This window comes from Schistocerca serialis, chromosome 2 (genome assembly GCF_023864345.2).
Source record: "Schistocerca serialis cubense isolate TAMUIC-IGC-003099 chromosome 2, iqSchSeri2.2, whole genome shotgun sequence".
NCBI lineage: Eukaryota > Metazoa > Arthropoda > Insecta > Orthoptera > Acrididae > Schistocerca > Schistocerca serialis.
In genome coordinates, this window is record NC_064639.1 from 914,819,169 (window position 1) to 914,840,516 (window position 21,348).

A 21,348-nucleotide genomic window follows, 5' to 3' on the forward strand; every position below is an offset into this window, starting at 1 on the left:
CGCGAGCACTCAGAAGTGCCGAGGGAACTGACACCATGAATCCTGCAGGACTGTCCATACAACCGTGAGAGACGAGGGGGTAGAGATCGCTTCTAAACAGCACGTTGCAAGGTACCCCAGATATGCTCAATGATGTTCATGTCTGCTGAGTTTGGTGGCCAGTGGAAGTGTTTAAACTCAGAGGAGTGTTCCTGGAGCCGCTCTGTAGGAATTCTGAACGTGTGGGTGTCGCATTATCCTGCTGGAATCGCCAAAGTCCGTCAGAATGCACAATGGACATGAATGGATGCAGGTGATCAGACAGGATGCTTACGTACGTGTCACCTGTCAGACTCGTATCTAGACATATCAGGGGTCCCACATCACTCCAACCGCACGCTCCCCACAACATTACAGAGCCTCCACAAGCTTGAACAGTCCCCTGCTGACATGCATGGAACATAGATTCATGATCTTCGTACATCCATATTTAAGGTGGATGTTCATGGGACGCAGCTGGTATAATTTTTATTAAAAATGAAACTCCTCCCGCTGTACTGAAGATTTTATGTTAAGTACACGTGGAGGAGTTTCATTTTTAATAAAAAATAGATTCGTGAGGTTGTCTCGGTACACGCCTATCCGCTCGATACAATTTAAAAAGAGACTCGTTCGATCAAGCAACATGTTTTCAGTCATCAACAGTCCAGTGTCAGGGTTGACAAACCCAGCCGAAGCGTAAAGCTTGGTGTCGCGCAGTTGAATGGTTCGCACGCTAACACTCGCTGATGGTCCAGTATTCAAATCTGAAACGATTTACGGAAGGGTTGCAGTTCTCTGACGTTGAACGTTTCTCTTCAGTCGTCATTGGTTCCGTCCTTGCAGGATATTTTCCGGACGCGACGATATCGGAGATTTTATATGTTGCCGGATTCCTGTTATTCACAGTACACTCTTGAAATGGTCATACAGGAAAATCACCACGTCAGTGCTGTCTCGCAGATGCTGTGTCCCATCGCTCACGCGCCGACTATAACACCAGGTTGAAACTCACTTAAATCTTAATAACCTGTCGTTGTAGCAGCTGTAACCGACCTAACAACTTCTCCAGATACTTGTTGTCTTGTACAGGGTGAGTCACTACCTATTGCCACCTATAATAACTCCGAAAGTATGATAGTAGCTGAAACGTTTGTAGGACAAATGTTGCATGGGACAACGGGGGCCATAATATGATGTAGGTTTTTTGCTGCTAGGTGGGGTCGCATCAGAGATATGTAAGTCAACTTTGATTTTAGTTTGATACTTATTTTCTGATAGCAGCTATTGAGACGAATCCAGTGATGTGTAACAGTAATGTCTTTGAAGGCCAACGAAGGACACAAATGTGGCATGAACTTCCATTTAGAGAAGGTGTTCGAAGAGACGACCATTGGTATCAATGCAGTGCTGCAATCTACCTATCATGGACTGACTGGTATTCCTTATCACTTCGGCACTTATCGAAGCACTTGCTCTGAGAATTCTCTCTCGTATATCGTGCAAATAGTAAATATTCGTCGAATATGACGTATACATCTAACTTGCCATTAAAATGTAAACATATTCGTCAGTTTCTCAGTATAACGCTATTAGGAACGATAAGACTAGTATCGCCGAATCAGGCAAATGGGAATAACGTATTCCTTTGAAGAAGAAGTCGATATGTTTCTCATTTAGGGATAATGCCACCGAAATTCGGTGAGAACTAGAGACTTATACGCTGAAAGATATCCTCAACGTACTAACCCTACACTCATACACTGAAATATATGTATGATAAATTGAGAACAACTGAATTTTTAACGCATCGGAAACATATCCGGCTAAGAAAAGTTACTAACGAGGGAAAGGAAATTGGTACTCTTGACACTGTGGTTCGAGATCCTTGTGTTAGTTGGCCCAAATCGCAAGGGAATCTGACATGAGCCAGAGTAGGGTTGTTCGTGTTCTGCATCGCCATAAATATCATCCTTACCATATCAGTCTCCAACAAGAGTTAACTGGTACGGATTGTACGCGTCGCATTGAATTCTGCCGGTGGGCTCAACGTCAGATTTAAAAGGATGACACATTTATTGATTTGATTTTATTTACTGACGAGGGTACATTCACGAACCATGGAAATGTTAATTTGCATAACGTGCATTATTGGGCAACTGAATCTCCGTGTTGGCTGCGGCAAGTTACACACCAAAGGCAGTAGTCGGTGAATGTATGGTGTGGGATTCTGGAGGACAGAATTATAGGCCCCTGTTTCATAGAAGGAAATATTAATCTTGGGAAGTACACCACATTCCTGCAAGAAACATTAGGTCTGTTATTGGAAGAAATACCCTTACAAATAAGGAACAGACTATGGTATCAACGCGATGGGTGTCTGGCACATTTTTCGCTGATGGTTAGAAATGTGCTGCAGAGACAGTTCCCAAATCGTTGGAATGGATGCGGAGGAGACGTGTCGTGGCCGGCTCATTCGCCAGACTCGATGCCGCAAGACATTGTTTATAAAGACATTCCAACTACACCTGAACATATGTGAGAGAGAAGTGTCAGAGAATGTGCTGCGGTAAGTGCCGAAGTGATAAGGAATACCACTCAATCCATGAAAAGAAGATCGCAGCACTGCAATTGATACCAATGGTCATAACTTCGAACACCTTCTCTAAATTGACGTTCATGCCACGTTTGTGACCTTCGTTGACCTTCAAAGACCTTACTGTTGCACAACATTAGATTCGTCTCGATATCTGTTATCAGAAAATGAGTACCAAACTGTAGCACCCCATTTAAAAAAAAAAAAAAAAACAAAGTGGGTCTTCATATTCCTGAAGCGACCCCACCTAGCAACAAAAATCCAACGTCGTATTGTGGCCCCAGTTCTCCCATGCGACTTTTGTCCGACAAACTTTTCAGCTACTATCATACTTTCGGAGTTATTCTTGGTGGCAATAGCTAGTGACCCATCCTGTATAGACATTGCCGACCGCTCCGCCGTATACTGCCTGTATAAATATCTCTCTATTTGAATAATCATGCCTATGGCAGTTTCTTTGGCGCTTCAATGCAAATAGCTCTAAAATATGAAGGCAACAACTAAAACAGTGGAAGATGGCGGAATCTGCTTATTGCGGTCTCCAGTGTGTATCCCTTCATGTACTTCTCAAACCAGCGATTGGACTGAATACCGACGAAAAACCATCATGTGTTCCTAGGTAATTCTCTAGGTACATTACTTTTCCATACTACACAGTTGTGAGAATTGTATTTCATGTCAGAGTGATGTTTATTTAGTTTTCTTGATCCTGCATTTATCACGATTCAGTAAAGGTACAAGGCGAATATATGAGTACAGTTTTATTGATTTTGCGTTGTGGAATAAATTAAATTCCCTTGATACAATCGGCTTGAGGAGGGGAGGCGAGCCAGAAATCTGGTAAGCTGTTAGCATAGATGTGGATTTTAGGCTGTTTCCCAATAGCAAGTAAGAAAATACCTCACTGGTACCCGTGTCCCGTTTCAGATACACACTACACAAACAATTAGAAAAATGGTTCAAATGGCTCTGAGCACTATGGGACTTAACTTCTGAGGTCATCAGTCCGCTAGAACTTAGAACTACTAAAACCTAACTAACCTAAGGACATGACACACATCCATGGCCGAGGCAGGATTCGAACCTGCGACCGTAGTGGTCGTGCGGTTCCAGACTGTAGCGCAAACAATTAGAAAACGTTCTTATAATGGACAGTGATATCAACCAGAAGAGGTACACCGATTCTTCTCAAGGGAGAATGGTAGCTTGAGGAATGGCACCCGGGCGCCAAATGCCAACGAGAAAAGGAAAAGGGAAAGAAGATAAAGAGTATCGCACGTTGAACTAATCATACTGACTGACACACTTATTAAGTTCATTCAGTATAGCATAACGAGATTAGATCTCCACTTGATTACACGGTCCATTTACACTATTTAAATTTTGATCGACGTTCCCATCGTGTTATCTACCTATACTACTAGTACCACATGTCGATTTTATCACTATCACTGGCGTCAAGAAGGTGCAAACGAATGTAAGATCAGAAGTCAACGCGTCGACCCACGACTACGAGCCGGTCGCAGTAAACGCCGCCCTTTGGCGCGCCTCACTTCACACCAGACGCGACCCTACGCTCCCCTCCAGCCCTTCGGCCCTTCTCAGCGCTAATTGGGGCGCCCTCCGCCCCCCACTCGTATTAATTAATCGACGCCGGCGCCGGGGTTAACGGGCCGCAAACGCTGCTGACGAGGTGTCGGAAAAAGGGGCGAAATTAACAATCTCCGCGCCGCAATTATGACGAGGCGTTCTTCCCCCCTGTCTCGTGCGCGGCCCACAAACACTCAGGGGAGTCTCTTGTGTTTCGATACCGACTCACGGCCTAACAAACGTCTCACGTTTAATGACAATGAAAGGAGAATATGTGACTCGCACGGGGAAAGAAATGAAATCCTTATTTATGTTATTGAGGGTGTATGTTTATATGTTCGCAGGTGACGATATTCATCTGCCAAATAACAATTAAAATTCATGGTGAACCTTCAACTGTGCTTTAGTTTGCACAATGAGCTTCGCAACTAGTTTCAGTTAAATTACCATTATCAACGACAAACTGGCATGAACAGCTGCGTTAATGTTGAGACGTGACAGAGGCAGCAGGTACGTAGGGGACTGGCGCGCCTCAACCGGCTCTAGAAGGCAGGAAGACAACGCCGCGTCACAACTGCCACCTGGTTTTCCATTCGCCGATTTCCAAGAATCATAATTTCGTATTTCCACCAATAAAAAGAAATAATAAAAATACCAACATCCCTGCCCTTCATCCTTAACAGCCTATCAGGATTAGATAACAGCCACGTCTGCAGCTGTATAAGAGTCAAAGTTTTCTCATTCAGCAGTACACAAAAACACCCTGAAGAAGATCACTTTCATCAGTGACCGAAACGTTTCACGAAACGTCGGTAGCTTTACGTATTGATAACGCGGTCACAAATCCAGAAAAAATGTCCGCCCCCGGTAGCTGATTGGTCAGCACGACAGAATGTCAATCCTCAGGGCCCGGGACGAACCCAGCTGGGTCGGAGATTTTCTTCGCTCAGGGACTGGATGTTGTGTTGTCCTAATCATCATTTCATCCCCTATGACGAGCAAGTCGCCGAAGCGGCGTCCAATCGAAAGACTTGCACCCACCGAACGGTCTACCCGACGGGAGGCCCTAGTCACACGACATTTTTTATCCAGAAAAATTTTTATTGACTGCGACAATGGCCGAGGAAGCCTACGTTTATGTATAATTACATATGTCAAAAACACTTCATCAGACGGAAGGCTGGCCTCGAGCAATGAGTAAATCTACTGGGAACTGGCACGATATTCAGAAAACCCTTCAACTGCTCTGAATCCACCTAAAGATACTTATTCCTTTTCTTGTGTCTTTGTCCCCAATCGGCGCAGGATCGGTTTGGTTACTAAAGAGATATAGCACGATTAATTTAAGGGGTGGCCGGAAGTCCATCCTATCGCACACTGTTACTCAGTGGGAAGGCATGTGTATCCCAACTGTCTGCATGTAGCCTTATTCATATGCAAGCGTATGGAAGTTTTCTGAATGTTTGTAAGTCGTGTAACTAAGATGAGATTTGGGTACCAGCCCCAGTCGGAAGTGGGAAACCGCCTAAAAACCACATTCAGGCTGGCCGACCGACCCCCATCGTTAATCCGCCAGGCGAATGCTATCCGGGAGCGGAGCACCTCCCCCACCCGGGAGCACCGCTTTAAGACGCGCAACTACGCGGGCGGGTGAGCCCGTCAAGATTCCCTAATGAAATCTTCATTTACACCCATCCTCACGAGGCATATCCTCAAATTTAGCAATAACAGAGCTTCGAGAAAAGGTGGCATCACTGCCGAAGTGCTGAAAAAAATTGGATCAAATTCCCTCAAAGAACTCACACAAAACTTGAAAGAGAGTTAAAAGATAGGAAGTACGCGCTAACTGGCTCACTGTACAAAAAGCCGTCAAAGGGGATTTAAATATCGAAGAATCTTCCTTATGAAGGAAAAACGTTAAAATACAAAGTGCTCACGGAAATGGTAATAGGGAATATTTAAGAAGTTTGCGGAAAAATAGAGTGAATATCAGAAACGATGATGAAGAGAAGAATTTCATTCTATGGGCACCTGAAAAGGCTAGGATAACAAAAAGAATTTTTAACTTTGTTGACAGAAACCCCAAAACATCAGTGACATGGATAAAAGAAGTTAAAACTGACCTAAGGGAAATGAAAATAATGCAGGAAGAAATAGTAGAAAAAGAAAGATTCAGAACAAAAGGTTTCAAGTTCCTCCAGGAGATAACAAAGAAAAAGGCAGGTGCAATATGGACAGAAGTAAATTAGTGTAAAGAAAGAAAGGAAAAAAGAAAGAATACTTCATTATTTCATGTGGTTCTGAGTACGCAAACTTTTTTTTTTTTTTTTTTTTTTTTTTAAGAGAAAGCATTCTGGAACAGCCCGAGCATCATATGTTCCTTTGCGGGGTATGATCCAGTCGGTCAGCAATCCATTTTCATCAGGGGCATGACCCAAAAACCTTAAACCTCATCGTTTATTCAATAGAAAGTACTTCACAGACTGGGCAAGTGAATAACCCGTTGGTCCACCTCTGGCCATTATGGAAGCAGTTATTCGGTAGTCATTGATTAACAGAGTTGTTGGGAGTCTTCCTGAGGGATATCATGCAAAATTCTGTCCAACTGGCGCGTTAGACCGTCAAAATTCCGAGCTGGTTGGAGGGCCCTGACCATAATGCTCCAAACGTTCTCAACTGGGGAGAGACCCGGAGAACCTACTGCTCATTGGCCAGCACAAAGACAAACAGTAGAAATTTTCGGAGTATGAGGGCGGGTATGTTGCTGAAATGTAAACCCAGGATGGACTACCATGATCGGCAACAAAACAGGGAGTAGAATATTGTCGATGTACTGCTGTGCTGCAAGGTTGCTGCGGATGACAACCTAAGGGGTCCTGCTATGACAGGAAACCGCACTCCAGACTATCGTTGCCGGCAGGTGTGGCCGTGCGGGTCTAGGCGCTTCAGTCTGGAACCGCGTGACTGCTACCGTCGCAGGTTCGAATCCTGCCTCGGGCATGGATGTGTGTGATGTCCTTAGGTTAGTTAGGTTTAAGTAGTTCTAAGTTCTAGGGGACTGATGACCTCAGATGTTAAGTCCCATAGTGCTCAGAGCCATTTGAACCTCTTTTTAGACCATCGTTCCCGGTTGTCGGAGCGTGTGGCCGGTGATAGATTGGTCCCACCTCTGCTTGGGGCACCTACAGACAAGTCTTCGCTATTCACTGGGACTCTTTACGATGCGACACTCGTCACTGAAGACAATTCGATTCCACTCAATGAGATTCCATTGAAATGTTCACATAACTCACTCTCTGCCATATCTTGCTATTCGTAACGAGTCCTAATCCCGGTAAATAATTTTCTGCTGCTGTTGATACTACCCTATGTTCATCTTATCGCATATCCACTACTTTATTAATTATATGACGGTGTATATATGTTTAAAAAAAACAACAACAACATCTGTTACACCTGGGGTAGAGATAAGTAGCGGCTATGAATACTATTTTGTAATTTTACGTATCTAGCCCTGGTTCTGGTTCAAATGGCTCTGAGCACTATGGGACTTCTGAGGTCATCAGTCCCCTAGAACTCAGAACTACTTAAACTTAACTAACCTAAGGACATCACGCACATCCATGCCCGAGGCAGGATTCGAGCCTGCGACTGTAGCGGTCGCGCGGCTCCGGACTGTAGCGCCTAGAACCGCTCGGCCACTCTGGCCGGCATGCCTGGTTCTGGTGTCTGGGGCTTTCTTCCAATAACATTCCAGGTCTCGTCAATTATGTTCACGCTTATTTGTCATTCCAAAGTCCCTCATACATCCAATTTGATACATATTCTCTTTGATAATACAACAGCTGACAGAGAGAACTTTCCCGAACAAAAGTGATCACACAAGTACCAACTGACAGACTAAAACAGACAGACTCACAGCACTGAACTGAACTAGAACTGAACTGAACTCAACTGAACTGGCGCTGCATGGCAGCGTTCCCTATTTATACTTCACAATCAATGAGTGTTTCTGATATTCATTATTATAGTATCGTGAAATTAATAGTTACAATTAAAATTTACAAATATACGAAAGATTAGCAATGAGAGTATGTACAAAATAAAATAGCATTTTGTTACGTAAAATTTCAGGTTAGAAATCGTACAATTTAATCTTTAAAAGTAAATATGAGTTATTTACAACAACGCGTTTTGTTAATTTAAAAAATACAGATCAACTGCCGCACAGAAAATGTTCCGAATATTTGCATTAGATATGCACAAGCTGTTTGATTTTTCTACAACAGTGAAATTTCGAAAAATGCGTCCAAGCGTAAGTAATGTAGCAAATTACGAGTGCTGACAATGATCAGTTATTTATTTTGGTGATGATATTAGCTCTGGTTTACAAATTTGGGTTTGAAGTTACATATTGCTAGAAATTACATAATTTTAGCTTTGGTTTTACCTTTTTTGATTAAGTTACAATAACTTTTCCAAATAGAAATTTCGAGATCAATTTACAGTTCATTAACGAAAGGAATAACGATACTAATATTTATGTTTGCTTATTGTTAAATGAATTACATACCGGTTATTATATTCGTGATTTAAAATTGATGGTTCATGGTTATTATTATGTTACACATTTACATATTATATAATTGTTAGTCGTTGTATTTAAATATCAGTCTTTGCTCAAAATAATATCATTACATCATAAATCACTCTTCCACAGTGTCTTAAATGTAATATATTTAATAATTGAAATGATCGATACCAGGCTACACATTATGGGTATCGACTATTGTAGTATAGTCCAGACGGAGCCTTTGCATTCACCTTTTCAGATCTTCTAGCTTCCCGACCACATTCAAACTTCTAACATGCCACGCCACATTTCGTAGAACGTTATCCTTTCCTTGGCTGTTCAGTCTTTCTCTCAGGGTCGCCTCCCCCTTGGCAGTATGCTCCCACATATCCGGAATCTGTTGCCAATGGAGAGATCATCATTACACTTTTTCAATTGCAGGCCACATGTCTTGTCGATACACGTTATGTGTCTTAATGCAGTGGTCTCAATTCCCTTCTGAATCCTCATGCTGTTGGTCATATTCCTCTTTTTAGAGACAGTTTCCCACCCCAAGAGCAAGAGAGTGCCCTGAACCTCTGTCCTCGCCTTCTCCCTCTTTGACAAGGCCGTTGGCAGAATGAGGTTGACTTCTTTTGTCAGAAGTCTTCGGCCACCATTGCTGATGATTTATTGAAAATTTAAGCAGCGATGAGCTTCGAACGCGGGACCGAGGACGTCGTCGTCACTAGTCAAAAGCGCTACAAACACCATTTTCCCCCCTCTCTCATATTTGTTCCTTAATATTCTCGTCATTTGGTCTGGGTGGACATCACATGACGCCCCTTCAAGTTCATCGTTGAATGCTTCGCTCTCCAATCAGTTTTTTTTAATTATTATTATTACAGACGACACCCAGTCAACTGACCGAACACGGTGAGCTACCGTGACGGCACCCCTAGACCACGGGTTCGTACACAATAAGCATTCTAGACACACTGGACAGTCTTCGTAGACCAACCATTGGGCACCTTCATTCACGTTGGTCACGACTAAATACGTTAGCTCCTTCGGACAGTGAGTCACGTTTCCACCTCGACTTGTCTTATTGCGGTGATTCAGCCGACTGGTAAATACACGTGGATCAACTGAAGCGTTCTATATCGCTTCGCCAACGCATCAATTCACGATAACGTTGGAAGCTGAAGAAGCGAATTAAAATTTTTGCTGTGGCCGGGACTCGAACCTGGGTTTTCTTGCTTATTAGGCAGATATGCTGACTATTATATCACGATAGCATTATGGTCAACATAGCTGCACGAACTACCCAAGTCAAATACCCTCCCCAACACAAACTCCAATTCAAATCTCCCCTTATATTGTCACTATTACCAGGGCTCTCCGAGATTGGAATAGCACCCCAGCATTGGACGAAATGGGAAGTGTTGTACTACATGTGATCGTATAGATCTTGTCGGAGAGCCCTGGTAATAGTGACAATATAAGAGGAGATGTGAATTGGGGTTTGTGTTTGGGAGGGTATTTGACTTGGGTAGTTCGTGCAGCTCTGTTGACCATTATGCTCTGGAGGTGTAATGGTCATCATATCAGACCCGAGTTCGAGTCCCGACTGCAGCATAAATTTTAACTCACTTCTTCAGCTTCCAACATTACCGTAGATAAATTAGAGAATTGAATTTCTCAGGGAAAATTTGAGATCTATACGAGCACAGATTCACGTTTCGATCTAATCTAAGCCTCGGACTGTGCTGCAGATCGGAATGTCACCAAACATTGGATCTTTGGCATCACCACCTCACAATACAGATCACAATCCATCTCTCATGTCGCTATAAAACAGTCTATCACCACAACCTGCGTTCCAAAACCTAACATAGACGTAGAAGAAACAGTGTCAGCGTTCTATTCTCTATCTGTTTGCGAACTTATAATATCAGCAGTGGTGATTCACGTGACTGCCTGATACCAGCCAAACTCCAACTAAAGTACTCGAAAGCTAGCAGTGTTTTCTTTTAACGGGACGATTAGGATTTTGTACGACTATGTTTCCTTTTGGTATTTAGGTTTTGTTTACTTTGATGAAGCGACAGGTCGGGGTGACGGCGGCAGGTGCTGTGCTGTGCCGGCAGGTGTCCCGGGTGCGCCGAGCCATGGTGCGGCGCTGCTGGCGAGGACGTGGACGCGCCCTGGGGCGCGGTGCGGCACGCCGTGCTCGCCGTCCAGCTGCTCTGCATGTTCGCCGCCGTCTCGCTCGCCTGGGTCGTCTTCCGGCAGCGCAAGTGCAAGGTGGGTCCACCAGCAGGCAGCAGCAGCAGCCGCTCTTACACTGTATGGTGGTACACAGTTGTGGGACCACCTTTCTAAAATAAATGCAAGTGGATGAAGATAAGTTTAATGTTGAGTACTATGAGATTGAGGAGGAGGAAAAGTGTAAAGTGTGTTGGATGCGACTCGTAATTTTTCAGACCGGAAGGTGGTCATGTAACACATCAAAGAGATAGAGAATTACGCGACACAAACAGTGGTATGTTTCGTTTATGCAAAACTGTAGAGTTACGTCGTTTTTTATACACAAAATCATGAATGCCAGTAACACCGCATAAGGCCTCTAGGATGCACTCGACTACTTGTCCATCACGTAATAAAGTTGTTGTTTTTCTCTTCACTTGTTCTTCATGTACTTTATCCAACACATGTACGAGAATGGGAGCATAAATGTAAACATTCCGCTTCCTCAGGCATGTATGGACTCCCATATTCAACAGATACAAAATTACGGTCACATGTCTCCAAATATAGAAATCTAATGAATTTTATTTATATTATTTAATCCCGGAGTTCGTGGCAGTCATTCCAATGGACCTCTGCGAGCCGTCCATCTCTGGAGATGACTGACAGACTTGCCAGTAACGAGGTGGGGCACCATCGTGCTGAAAGAAATTAGCAATGTCCAGTCTCGAGACAGCACCGACGGCAAAACATCTTTCTCCGACAGCTGCAAAGAGCGGGATGAAGTAGGGCCCAACAATACGTTAACCGCATATTCCATATCAGACCATCACTTTCGATGAGCCATCTACTTTCGATGGATCCATCCAGAGAGGGTTCACATCTGATCAGTTTCTATGATTCTGTAAACGTAGGCTTCCGCTGCCATTGTCACAGTCAATAAATTTTTCCTGGGTTTGTGACCGCATTGGCAATATGTAAAACTACCGACGTTTCGGTCACTGTTGCGAGTGACCTTCTTCAGGGCGTTTTCGTTTACTGCAACAGTGACCGAAGCGTCGATAGTTTTACATATTGACAATTCGGTCACAAACCCAGAAAAATTTCATTGTTCTATGATTCTGTTTACTTACCACTTCGTCCGCCCACAAATCAGCTTCATCTGTAAAAAGTAAATCGTAAGGGCATCAATGTTGCGTGTCACCCATTCTACAGATTCAAACCGACGATTTAGATCGCCCTCTTTTTTGATGCCGGGACGATCTCAATGCGTTGTCCGTACGTTAACGCCATCACCTTTTACATCACCTGCAAGGAAGAAACCTAGGTCATAACTTGGAAATGAGTAAAGTTATGGTCGAATGAAAGCCAGCACTGTCTTTCTCGTATAGTTTTAATAAGAATGAATCTTTCGTTCTGCTGCGAATTGTGCGCTGATATGAAACTTCGTGACAGATTAAAACTTGATCTTGATCGTGTTATGCACCACAATGACACTAACATTAATGCGGAACACACGTTTAACTTTAAATGCGAACATTTTAGGTTACGCTCTGTTATTGATACCGAATGAAACAGCACGTCTACCAGTCACTGATTTATTTATATCTACAACTCGTTTCGATAGCTTAAACCTCCATCATCAGGCGGATTTACATGTGTTACTATTACATATGTGTGTGTTGTGTTACGATTTGCGGGTAACGTTTGGCACTGTCTCCAGTGATCACAGGCTTCTTTCTCTATCGTAACACATCACATGTGAACTATCAAATTTTTCAAACAAATATGGTATCAGGAAACTACAGTCTAGTACTTCGGAAAATCTATCACCTGATGTGTTGCATTATCCATTTTCTTCACGTGATTGTAAACAGTGATTAGTAATCCAAGTTTACAATAAACTACAACATAAAACTCCTGGTGCTTTCTGTAGTTTTAATTGTAGTGGAACGAAACTTCACCAACATGTTTCATATTTTATGAAGAAAGGACCACACCTGTAAGATATCACTTCCACCATTCGACACCACGCGAAGATTAGAGCCACAATGCTGATAGTACACAGTTATCACATTCGGAAAATACAGTTTTTAAACTTTCACGTGCACCGGTTGTTGATCACTCTTTCCGCACCTCTGCAACCGTCTAATGCCCGAGCGCGAAGTACGGGGCGGCTATAATTAAACTCCCGCTTCTTGAATCAGTAGTTTGTATATGTGAAAAACTATTTACCGTATGGGTATTTACTTATTTACTTATTTATTGCAAACTTAATATTTTTTCCAGTATTTGCTAATACGTCTCTTCCAACTGTTGAAACTGACTACATGCGGCCTTGGAACATTTTATGAAGTGATGAAGCACACTTCAGTCTCACTGAGCCAGTCAACATTCACAACTGGGATCGTCAACGCTAGCGAACGTTCATGAAGTTCCCCGGCACAGTGGGCGTGTCACTGTTTAGTTTGGCTTCACGGCACAGTTCATGATTGGTCCACCTCTCTTTGGGGAACTACACCGCAAGGACCAAAGACACCCTGAGTCAATGGCATATGTTGCTGTGATTTGCTTTGTCAATTGTGATTGCTGCCCTACGGTAGAGAGATGCTTTGGACTGAACCGCTTTGATGCACGTTTGAGCTCCACCTCAAATTCTCGTGAGGTCACTAGGTTACTCCGTAACATATTTGGAGGAAACCGAATCATCCGCCGATCGTTCAAAAGTGCGTGACCACCGCGATCATTAGATCTCAAACCGGGTGATTTCTTTTTGTGGAGTTCCCTGAAGGACGTGGCTTGTCATCGGGACACTAACATACGCTGATGGTTTGAATATGGCATAGCGAGGAAGTTAGCAAACATCCCACCTAAACCTCAGGTGTTTCGGACAGCGGCAGGACAGTATCTAGTGCCGTTGAAGGCGGATGTATATGCAGATGGTCATCACACTGAAGGATCGTTTGTAACCTGGATTGTAGACATGGCACACAGTTAACTTCTTATGTGTCCTTACAAATGTTTCCTCAAAGTTTCATTGTCCTACGATCACTCATTTCTCATGGGGACACTCTCAAGTAGCGAAAGGTTAATTATAAACGCCCTGTACTCTACAGTGGTGTCACAACTACAGCCATGTAATTCGCGGGATGTTGAAGACGAAGGAAGGGAAGGTGGATGCATCTGTCTAACGTGTTTCGAAATTTTTTTCGAGAATGCATGGTATTCCACGCGAAAAATAATAAGTAACATTAGCGCATAATATGTCAACCTCACAGACATTTATGTTCAATATTATTATAATCATATGCTGGAATTGATATTCTGCATACACGCCTCAAAAATCAAAATGAATAATCAAAAACAACTGCAGAATTATTATAAAAGTAAGTCAATGAATTTCGATTTACAATTTAACCGCGTCAATCTCGCTGAAGAATGGCGCATCTCCTCTACATGTACTTCGCTTTAGCAGTACAATATTTAAAATAAAAAAAAATAACTCACAACAGCGATGTTAATAACTAAACAGCGCCACACGCTTAATTATGATACACTCATTCGTTTCATTCATTTACGCTCCATTTGTGAATCTCAACATAAAAATATTCAAAGCTACAGCTTATAAACTGCCCAGTTTGACAGAAAGGAAAAGCTTATTGCCAAAATCGAAATAGTATTTTACAAACCTCTTACTCACACCACTGCAAAGCACTGGTGCTCGATCATTAAGCATCTGCAGTGGGGTGGAGCGAGTGACAACTGGTGGGCGTGCAGGCGTAAAAGCTATGCGTTCAGGGAGTCATAACTGCCTTCTATCAGAATTATGCCCCATATTTCCGCTAGGGGTCGATTACTGGGACTGATACGTTACAAGTATTCCTTAATACGTTCGGTGAAGTATTTGATGTAAGGGTTCATTTATAGCATAGCATTTGTTTAGGCTCTGTCTCCTCTGTAAGTTATATTTTTAGAACTGCAACTGCTCCCCACAGTTTTATGGCAATCTTTCTTCATAACACCAAGGGAATTAGCAAGATGGCGGTTTGGTTCTATGTAACTGGGAAAAACAGCATTCTTCATGTGTCAGTGTAGCTCCCCCCTATCACTGGCTACTGTATGCGGTGGAATGGATTTTCTTTGGAGTCCCATCGTTTCGTCCCCATCTATACAGGACTCCCTGAAAATGTTTCGCACAGAAGGAAATATTGAGTTTATGCAGAATATCTGTTGCGCTACGGCACAATAGCTGTGAAAATTTTACTCATAGTAATGACCACGTTTGTAGTTAGCGTTTCGTACATTAAATTACAGTACATTATTCGTAACATATGTACGTTTGCCGGCGTTGTTTATTTTGATGCATTAAACTGTATTTTTAAATGTGGTACAGAAACAGCAGGCCTCACAAGTATCAGCACTGTTGGATACATAGCTGCCTAGCTCCGATACAAGCGGAGGTACAGATAAAAAACAGTACCGGCCTGCCAAATCAACTTACTTTGCACCTACATGTCACGGACAGGAAACGGTTTTTTGGGCCCCAATTTGTACACTGCCCTATTTGACAGGTACGTTGTGTTGTAGTAGCATCAGCCTGATTTATCGACCCACTTTGCACAGAAGCCAGCACTTCAGGGGCAAATAAATGATTTTCAAGCCCCTGATACGTAACCTGCCCTTGCGTGACATGCGTGTTATGGGAGTAGTACCGGCCTTCTTCATTAAACAGTATTGCAGGGGCTACACATCCCATTGAGTATGGCTTTGAACAGGCAGAGAGGAATGGAGCGGAGGACATACCAACAAGGTGGAGGAGGAAATGAACAGAGGGAGAAGGTGGGGAAGATGAATGAGGCAGGTGGTAGGTGTAGATAGGTAGTGGGCAAGTGGAAAATGAGGAGGGGGGAGAGGGAGATGGAAAGAGAGAGTATGATGAGGATATGGACAGAGGTAGGAAGAGGAAGACATGGTCAGAGAGAGGAGGTGGAGGAAATGGACAAAGAGAGAAGGTCGGAGGAGATAGAGTGGGGAGGAGGAAAGAGATAGATGTGGGAGAATGAGGTGGGCAGAAAGAGGGAGGAAGAGGTGGACACAGAGAAGTAGGGGAAGAGGAGTGTTCAACACATATGTCATTTGCGAACGTAGGTGAAGGTGTGGAGAAAAGGCTAGTAAATTAATGAACGCGAGATTAGAAAAGTTGAAAGCCCCTTGACTTGAGTTTGGCAACAGAAACTTCGTCTGTCCTCAGAAAGTGAAATACTGTGATAATTAAATGACACAATCTGAATAAACTCCAAAGTTACACAGCAGTATAGTGGTGACTGAAGTTTCTTAGTAATTAAAGTCATCATCAGTCGTGGCTCTTTACTGTAATGGAAGTAGATAAAAATTAAAGAGCTTTTCAACAGTATTACTGGCTGGTAGTCTGTTTTACTATTCTTAAGCGTTCTTGCAATGTGAATGCAAGGAATATGAAGTGATTCCGAGATGATGTTACAGATTTTCAGAAACGATGGAGAAAGGTAGATGTGTCACTGTGACGCAAAGGATCTTGGCCCAGAAACCACCGAGTCGAGAGGTACACCACCAAGGTCTCTTACCTCAAACTCTCCTCCAACATCCCTGAAAAATTGTAATATAATCACAGAATCACCCTGTATAAGTGAGTGTTTTAGATCTCGTTGGCACCTGCTTTATTGCAGAAACGTACGGGTATTCGTCTGATTTGACTTACCGAAACCACACGACATGTCCTGAATCATAGGCCAACATCGTATTCCTACGTCGCCTCAATATACTGCGCAATAGAATTAAAGAACCACTTCTTCGAAATCCCGTAACTGTCTCCCGCTGTGACACGTAAGTTTGAAATTTGGCTTAAAGCTGTATACAAGCTTCCTCTGTAATGGTACACAACCATGGCGCTCTGCTACGTCACCCTTGGGCTTGGCGACGCTTCAAACAGCAAATTTTCTATTCATGCGGAAAAAAGGCCGAACCTCCGAGGTACATGTGAGTTGTGATGTGAGTTGATAAAGTCACATGGGGCAGAGCGTGCACCATTCATCAATCCTCTGCAGATCATTCCGCAAATTGATACTGTCTTTTGGCGTTGCTGCTTTCTTGTGGACAACTGTATCATCTGTGAACAGTGTTAAGGAGCTTCCAAGGATTTCTAGTAGGAGTTAAGAGTTTTACAGAGTTAAGCTGCACTTCATACTTTCGTTTCATAAACGAAATTTGTTGTAAATAACCCAGTACAGATCAGAAGGAATAATGATGTACATAATGAGAATCAAAAACAACGTTCCAATATCGGTTGTCCTTAGCAGACAAAGGGGTGCACAATGCAGGCACCAAAATGTAGCCGGCCGAAGTGGCCGTGCGGTTAAAGGCGCTGCAGTCTGGAACCGCAAGACCGCTACGGTCGCAGGTTCGAATCCTGCCTCGGGCGTGGATGTTTGTGATGTCCTTAGGTTAGTTAGGTTTAACTAGTTCTAAGTTCTAGGGGACTAATGACCTCAGCAGTTGAGTCCCATAGTGCTCAGAGCCATTTGAACCATTTTTGAACCAAAATGTATGATCAATTGCCCAGTGTCAGGAAACGTCTGATTGACAACAAAGTTTAATTTGAAACCAACGTGAAAAAATTTTCTCTCTATCTATTTCTTCTATCCCTTAGAAGGTTTTCCATATATGTAACACATGCAAGGTGGAGGATACAAATCACTAATGCATACCCGTATTTGAAAAAGGAAATCATATAAGTACATTAAATGTATTTACAACTGCGCATATGGACAACTATGGAATGGAATGACGACAATGAAAACTTGTGCCGGAGTAGGACTCGAACCCGGATCTCGCCCTTACGAGAACTGTCACTTTATCTTATGGCTATCCGTGCCGACATGTGACCAGACTCACGTTTGCATATGTCGTCAAACATGTGTCGACAACCGGTACTTGTAAATCCATTATGCTTATTACCGTATAAGCGAGACATTTTACTAGCAAGACGCTTGCCCGGTTTCGGCGGATGAATACGATATCACAGTGCCTCCGTTATTCCGAATACGATGCATGCCTGCCCAAAAGAAGTTTGTAACGTAAATCGAAATAACACAGGCACGCGCTATCGTATACATCGTAACTATACACAGGGTGGCAATTATTGAACTATACGAAAAAACGTAAATTAGTTACAAACATTATTCAACATTTAAACGTCACAACAGATATTCGGATTTCGATTCTGACATGTTCGATGTGCCTGCTACCATTGGCGATGACGTGGCGCAGACGAATGGCGAAATTCTGTATGAGCCGCAGAAAACATCGATGCTGCCGATGACCTCCAGAATAGCTGTTTTCAGCTCAGCAATGGGGTGTTGTTGCAGTACACCATGTCTTTAATATTGCCCCACAAAAAAGGGTCGCATGTGCTCAGATCCGGGACAATCGTGGCCCATGCCAGTGGCCTCTGGATACCCCAGAGCCAGAATTCGGTCCCCAAGTTGCTCCTCCATTATATCAAACTCCTGTTTCTATGGGTTCTAGCTCCGTATTGCATGAACCACATCTTGTCGACGTCAGGGTCACTTTAGACAATGGGGATGACATCGTCTTTCAAAACTTTCACGTACCGTTCGGTAGTCACCGTGCCATTAACGAATATCGTACCAATTATTCCGCGACTGGACTTGCACACCACAAAGTCACTCGTTGAGGGTGAAGAGACTTCTCGATCGCGAAATTCGGATTCTTAGTACCCAAATGCGCCAATTTTGCTTACTGACGAACCCATCCAAATGGAAGTGGACTTCGTCGCTAAGCCAACCAATGCATGACTATATTAATACCTATCATGCCGCGCAGCCAACCGTGTAGTTTTAACGTCCTAGCACAAACCGTTCAGAAGCTATAAAGATTATATTTCTTATAGTTCAATAACGGCCACTCTCTAAGTGATCAGTTTGTAGCCATATTTATACAGGTTGGTCGGAAAGAGTCTGTAAAGCTTGTAAGGATGTTAGAAGGGAGGTAGTGCTGAGAAATAACTGTTTAGATAAAAAAAATAGATACATAGCGACGTGAGGGAGTTATTTAGTACTGGAGTTAGCCTGTCAAGTCGACGCGCGCAAATTGAGGCAGCCTCCCAGAGCTCGTAATGCCAGACAAAATTATTGTTCCGTTTCCTCAGACGGAACAAAAATAGATTTTACTCACCTAGCTTAAATTTATAACTTCCCAAAAAGGCACATTTTACCTGGTAATGAGCCTTTGAATAAATGATAATTCACGGACCCACAGAAATGTGCGCATTTTCGCATTTTAGCGCGCGCAATTTCTTGAATTTGCTCTTGCAATGACCTGACTGATTACTTCAATACTAAATAATTCGTAAAAAGGCGCAGTTATGAATTCTTTTTCTTAACAATTATTTCCCAGCTCAACCTGCCGTGCAATACTTCTACAAGCTTTTCATAGTATTTCTGACTTCCCTGTATATAGAAATGTAAAATGGGCCGTTTCACATCATCATGAGTAATCGTATATACAGTTCATTGTCATAAAACGAAATAACTGTTCGTTAGGATTGCTATAACGTTGTCACACAATCGTAGAAAACTCTTCCCAACTCCAGTACGACCTTACTGCAAACTATATATATATATATATATATATATATATATATATATATATATATATATAAAGTCAGCTATCCTATCAGAAAATTATGGTTCACACTATAGAGAACTGGGAGAAATTAAGAGAAAGTAAACATTTAGAGAGAGAGAGAGAGGAGAGATATACCAACGGTTTATGGGAACTTGAGGCGTATTGTGTCAATTGGTAGTTTATCTACCAGTAAAAGAACGTAGAGCTCCATATAGTGTGTCCACGACAGCTGGGTAACGTGTCTCCCGCCCTCAATCCCAAGCCTTACGTCGATCAGTCCCCAAAGTTCGTGGAAATCTAATTTAAAGTCTCAGCAGACTTATTCCCCCTCGACAATTAATATAAAGCACCCTTTCTAAGAGGCCATTAATTACTGCTGGGTACTGACTAGAACTTTCAGCAACTTCTTGCCATGCACTGACTTACGTGATTATCCGAATAATTACTCCATGCAGGCGTTCAGCTGTAACTCTACGTTTATGGAACCCTCAGAAATACGTGCTATGTATTCACTTGGTGCTCGTATAAAAGGTTCATTACAAACTCCACCGAAACGACTCTTAATACGAAAAGGAGAAAAGCATAACTGCTACATTGACCACTGAATACAAAGTTAGCGTCACCTAGTATTCAAAACATAAGTCTTATAAAGGATATAATTGGTATTTGTGCAGATATTTCTGTTAATGACTGAGGATAGTGTACTGAACAACATTACATCAGGTTATTTACGTCATTTTCAGATAATTATAGCCATTACAATTGGTATGCTTTTATACTGATTATCAAGCCGAAGTACATATGGCAAGAGCATGCCATTAATGTTTATGTTCCCCTGGGCTGAAGGTCAGGAGTAGAAGTGTTGATACGTGGACGTAAAACTGTCAATCTATTTTGATAGGCGACGTGTAAGTATAGTGGCTTTGATTAGTAATGAAAGCATACTCGGACCCTCGTTCGAATCCCGTTACATTTTGAATAAGAATCATCAACAATGGCGGGCGAAGACTTCCGGCGTAAGAAGATACCCAAATTCAGCCATGGCCTTGTCAAAGAGGGCGGAGGAATGAACAGAGTTTCAGAGTATTCCCTTGCCCTTGGAGTGGGCCTAAAGGCATTTAGCAATGGTCAACGCCATCAGAAAACAGAAGGCAATGGAAACCACTGCATTAAAGACATGAGTATCCACTGGACATTTGCCCTTAATTGAAAAAATGCAGTGATGATCTCTCCATTAGCAAAAATTTCCTGACTAGTCCCCATTCGAATCTCCGGGACGAGACTGCCAAGTGGAAGTAAACCATGAGAAAAGAGTGGATAACAAACGAAATGTTAACGTTTGATGGTTCGGGGCGTCGAATGTAAATGGAAATGCTGAGGATCAATCTAAATATAGAGGGGCTTATTGAAATTAAATGGAGAAAAGTCAAGGATTCCTGGTCAGACGGGTATAGGATAATATCAACTGCAGCAGCAAATGGTATAACGGGAGAAGAATTCATAATGAATAGGAAAGTAGGGCAGAGAGTGAGTTACTGTGAACAGTACAGTGACAGGGTTGCTCACACCAGAATCGAGAACAAACCGACAACGATAGTTCGGCTATACGTGCCGAAATTGCTAGCAGAAGAGGAAGAGACAGAGAAAGTATACGAGG

At 42.8% G+C, this 21,348-nt stretch overlaps 1 protein-coding gene across 1 annotated transcript in view; it reads left to right on the forward strand.

Annotated features, from left to right (window-relative positions):
• Positions 1 to 21,348, forward strand: part of LOC126456513 (probable G-protein coupled receptor 179) — a 1,523,402-nt gene that overhangs the window by 1,280,592 nt on the left and 221,462 nt on the right. Inside the window, exon 8 of the mRNA XM_050092263.1 lies at positions 10,907 to 11,063. Within this exon, the coding sequence (XP_049948220.1) occupies positions 10,907 to 11,063 (157 nt within the window). The remainder of the gene's footprint in view (positions 1 to 10,906; positions 11,064 to 21,348) is intronic.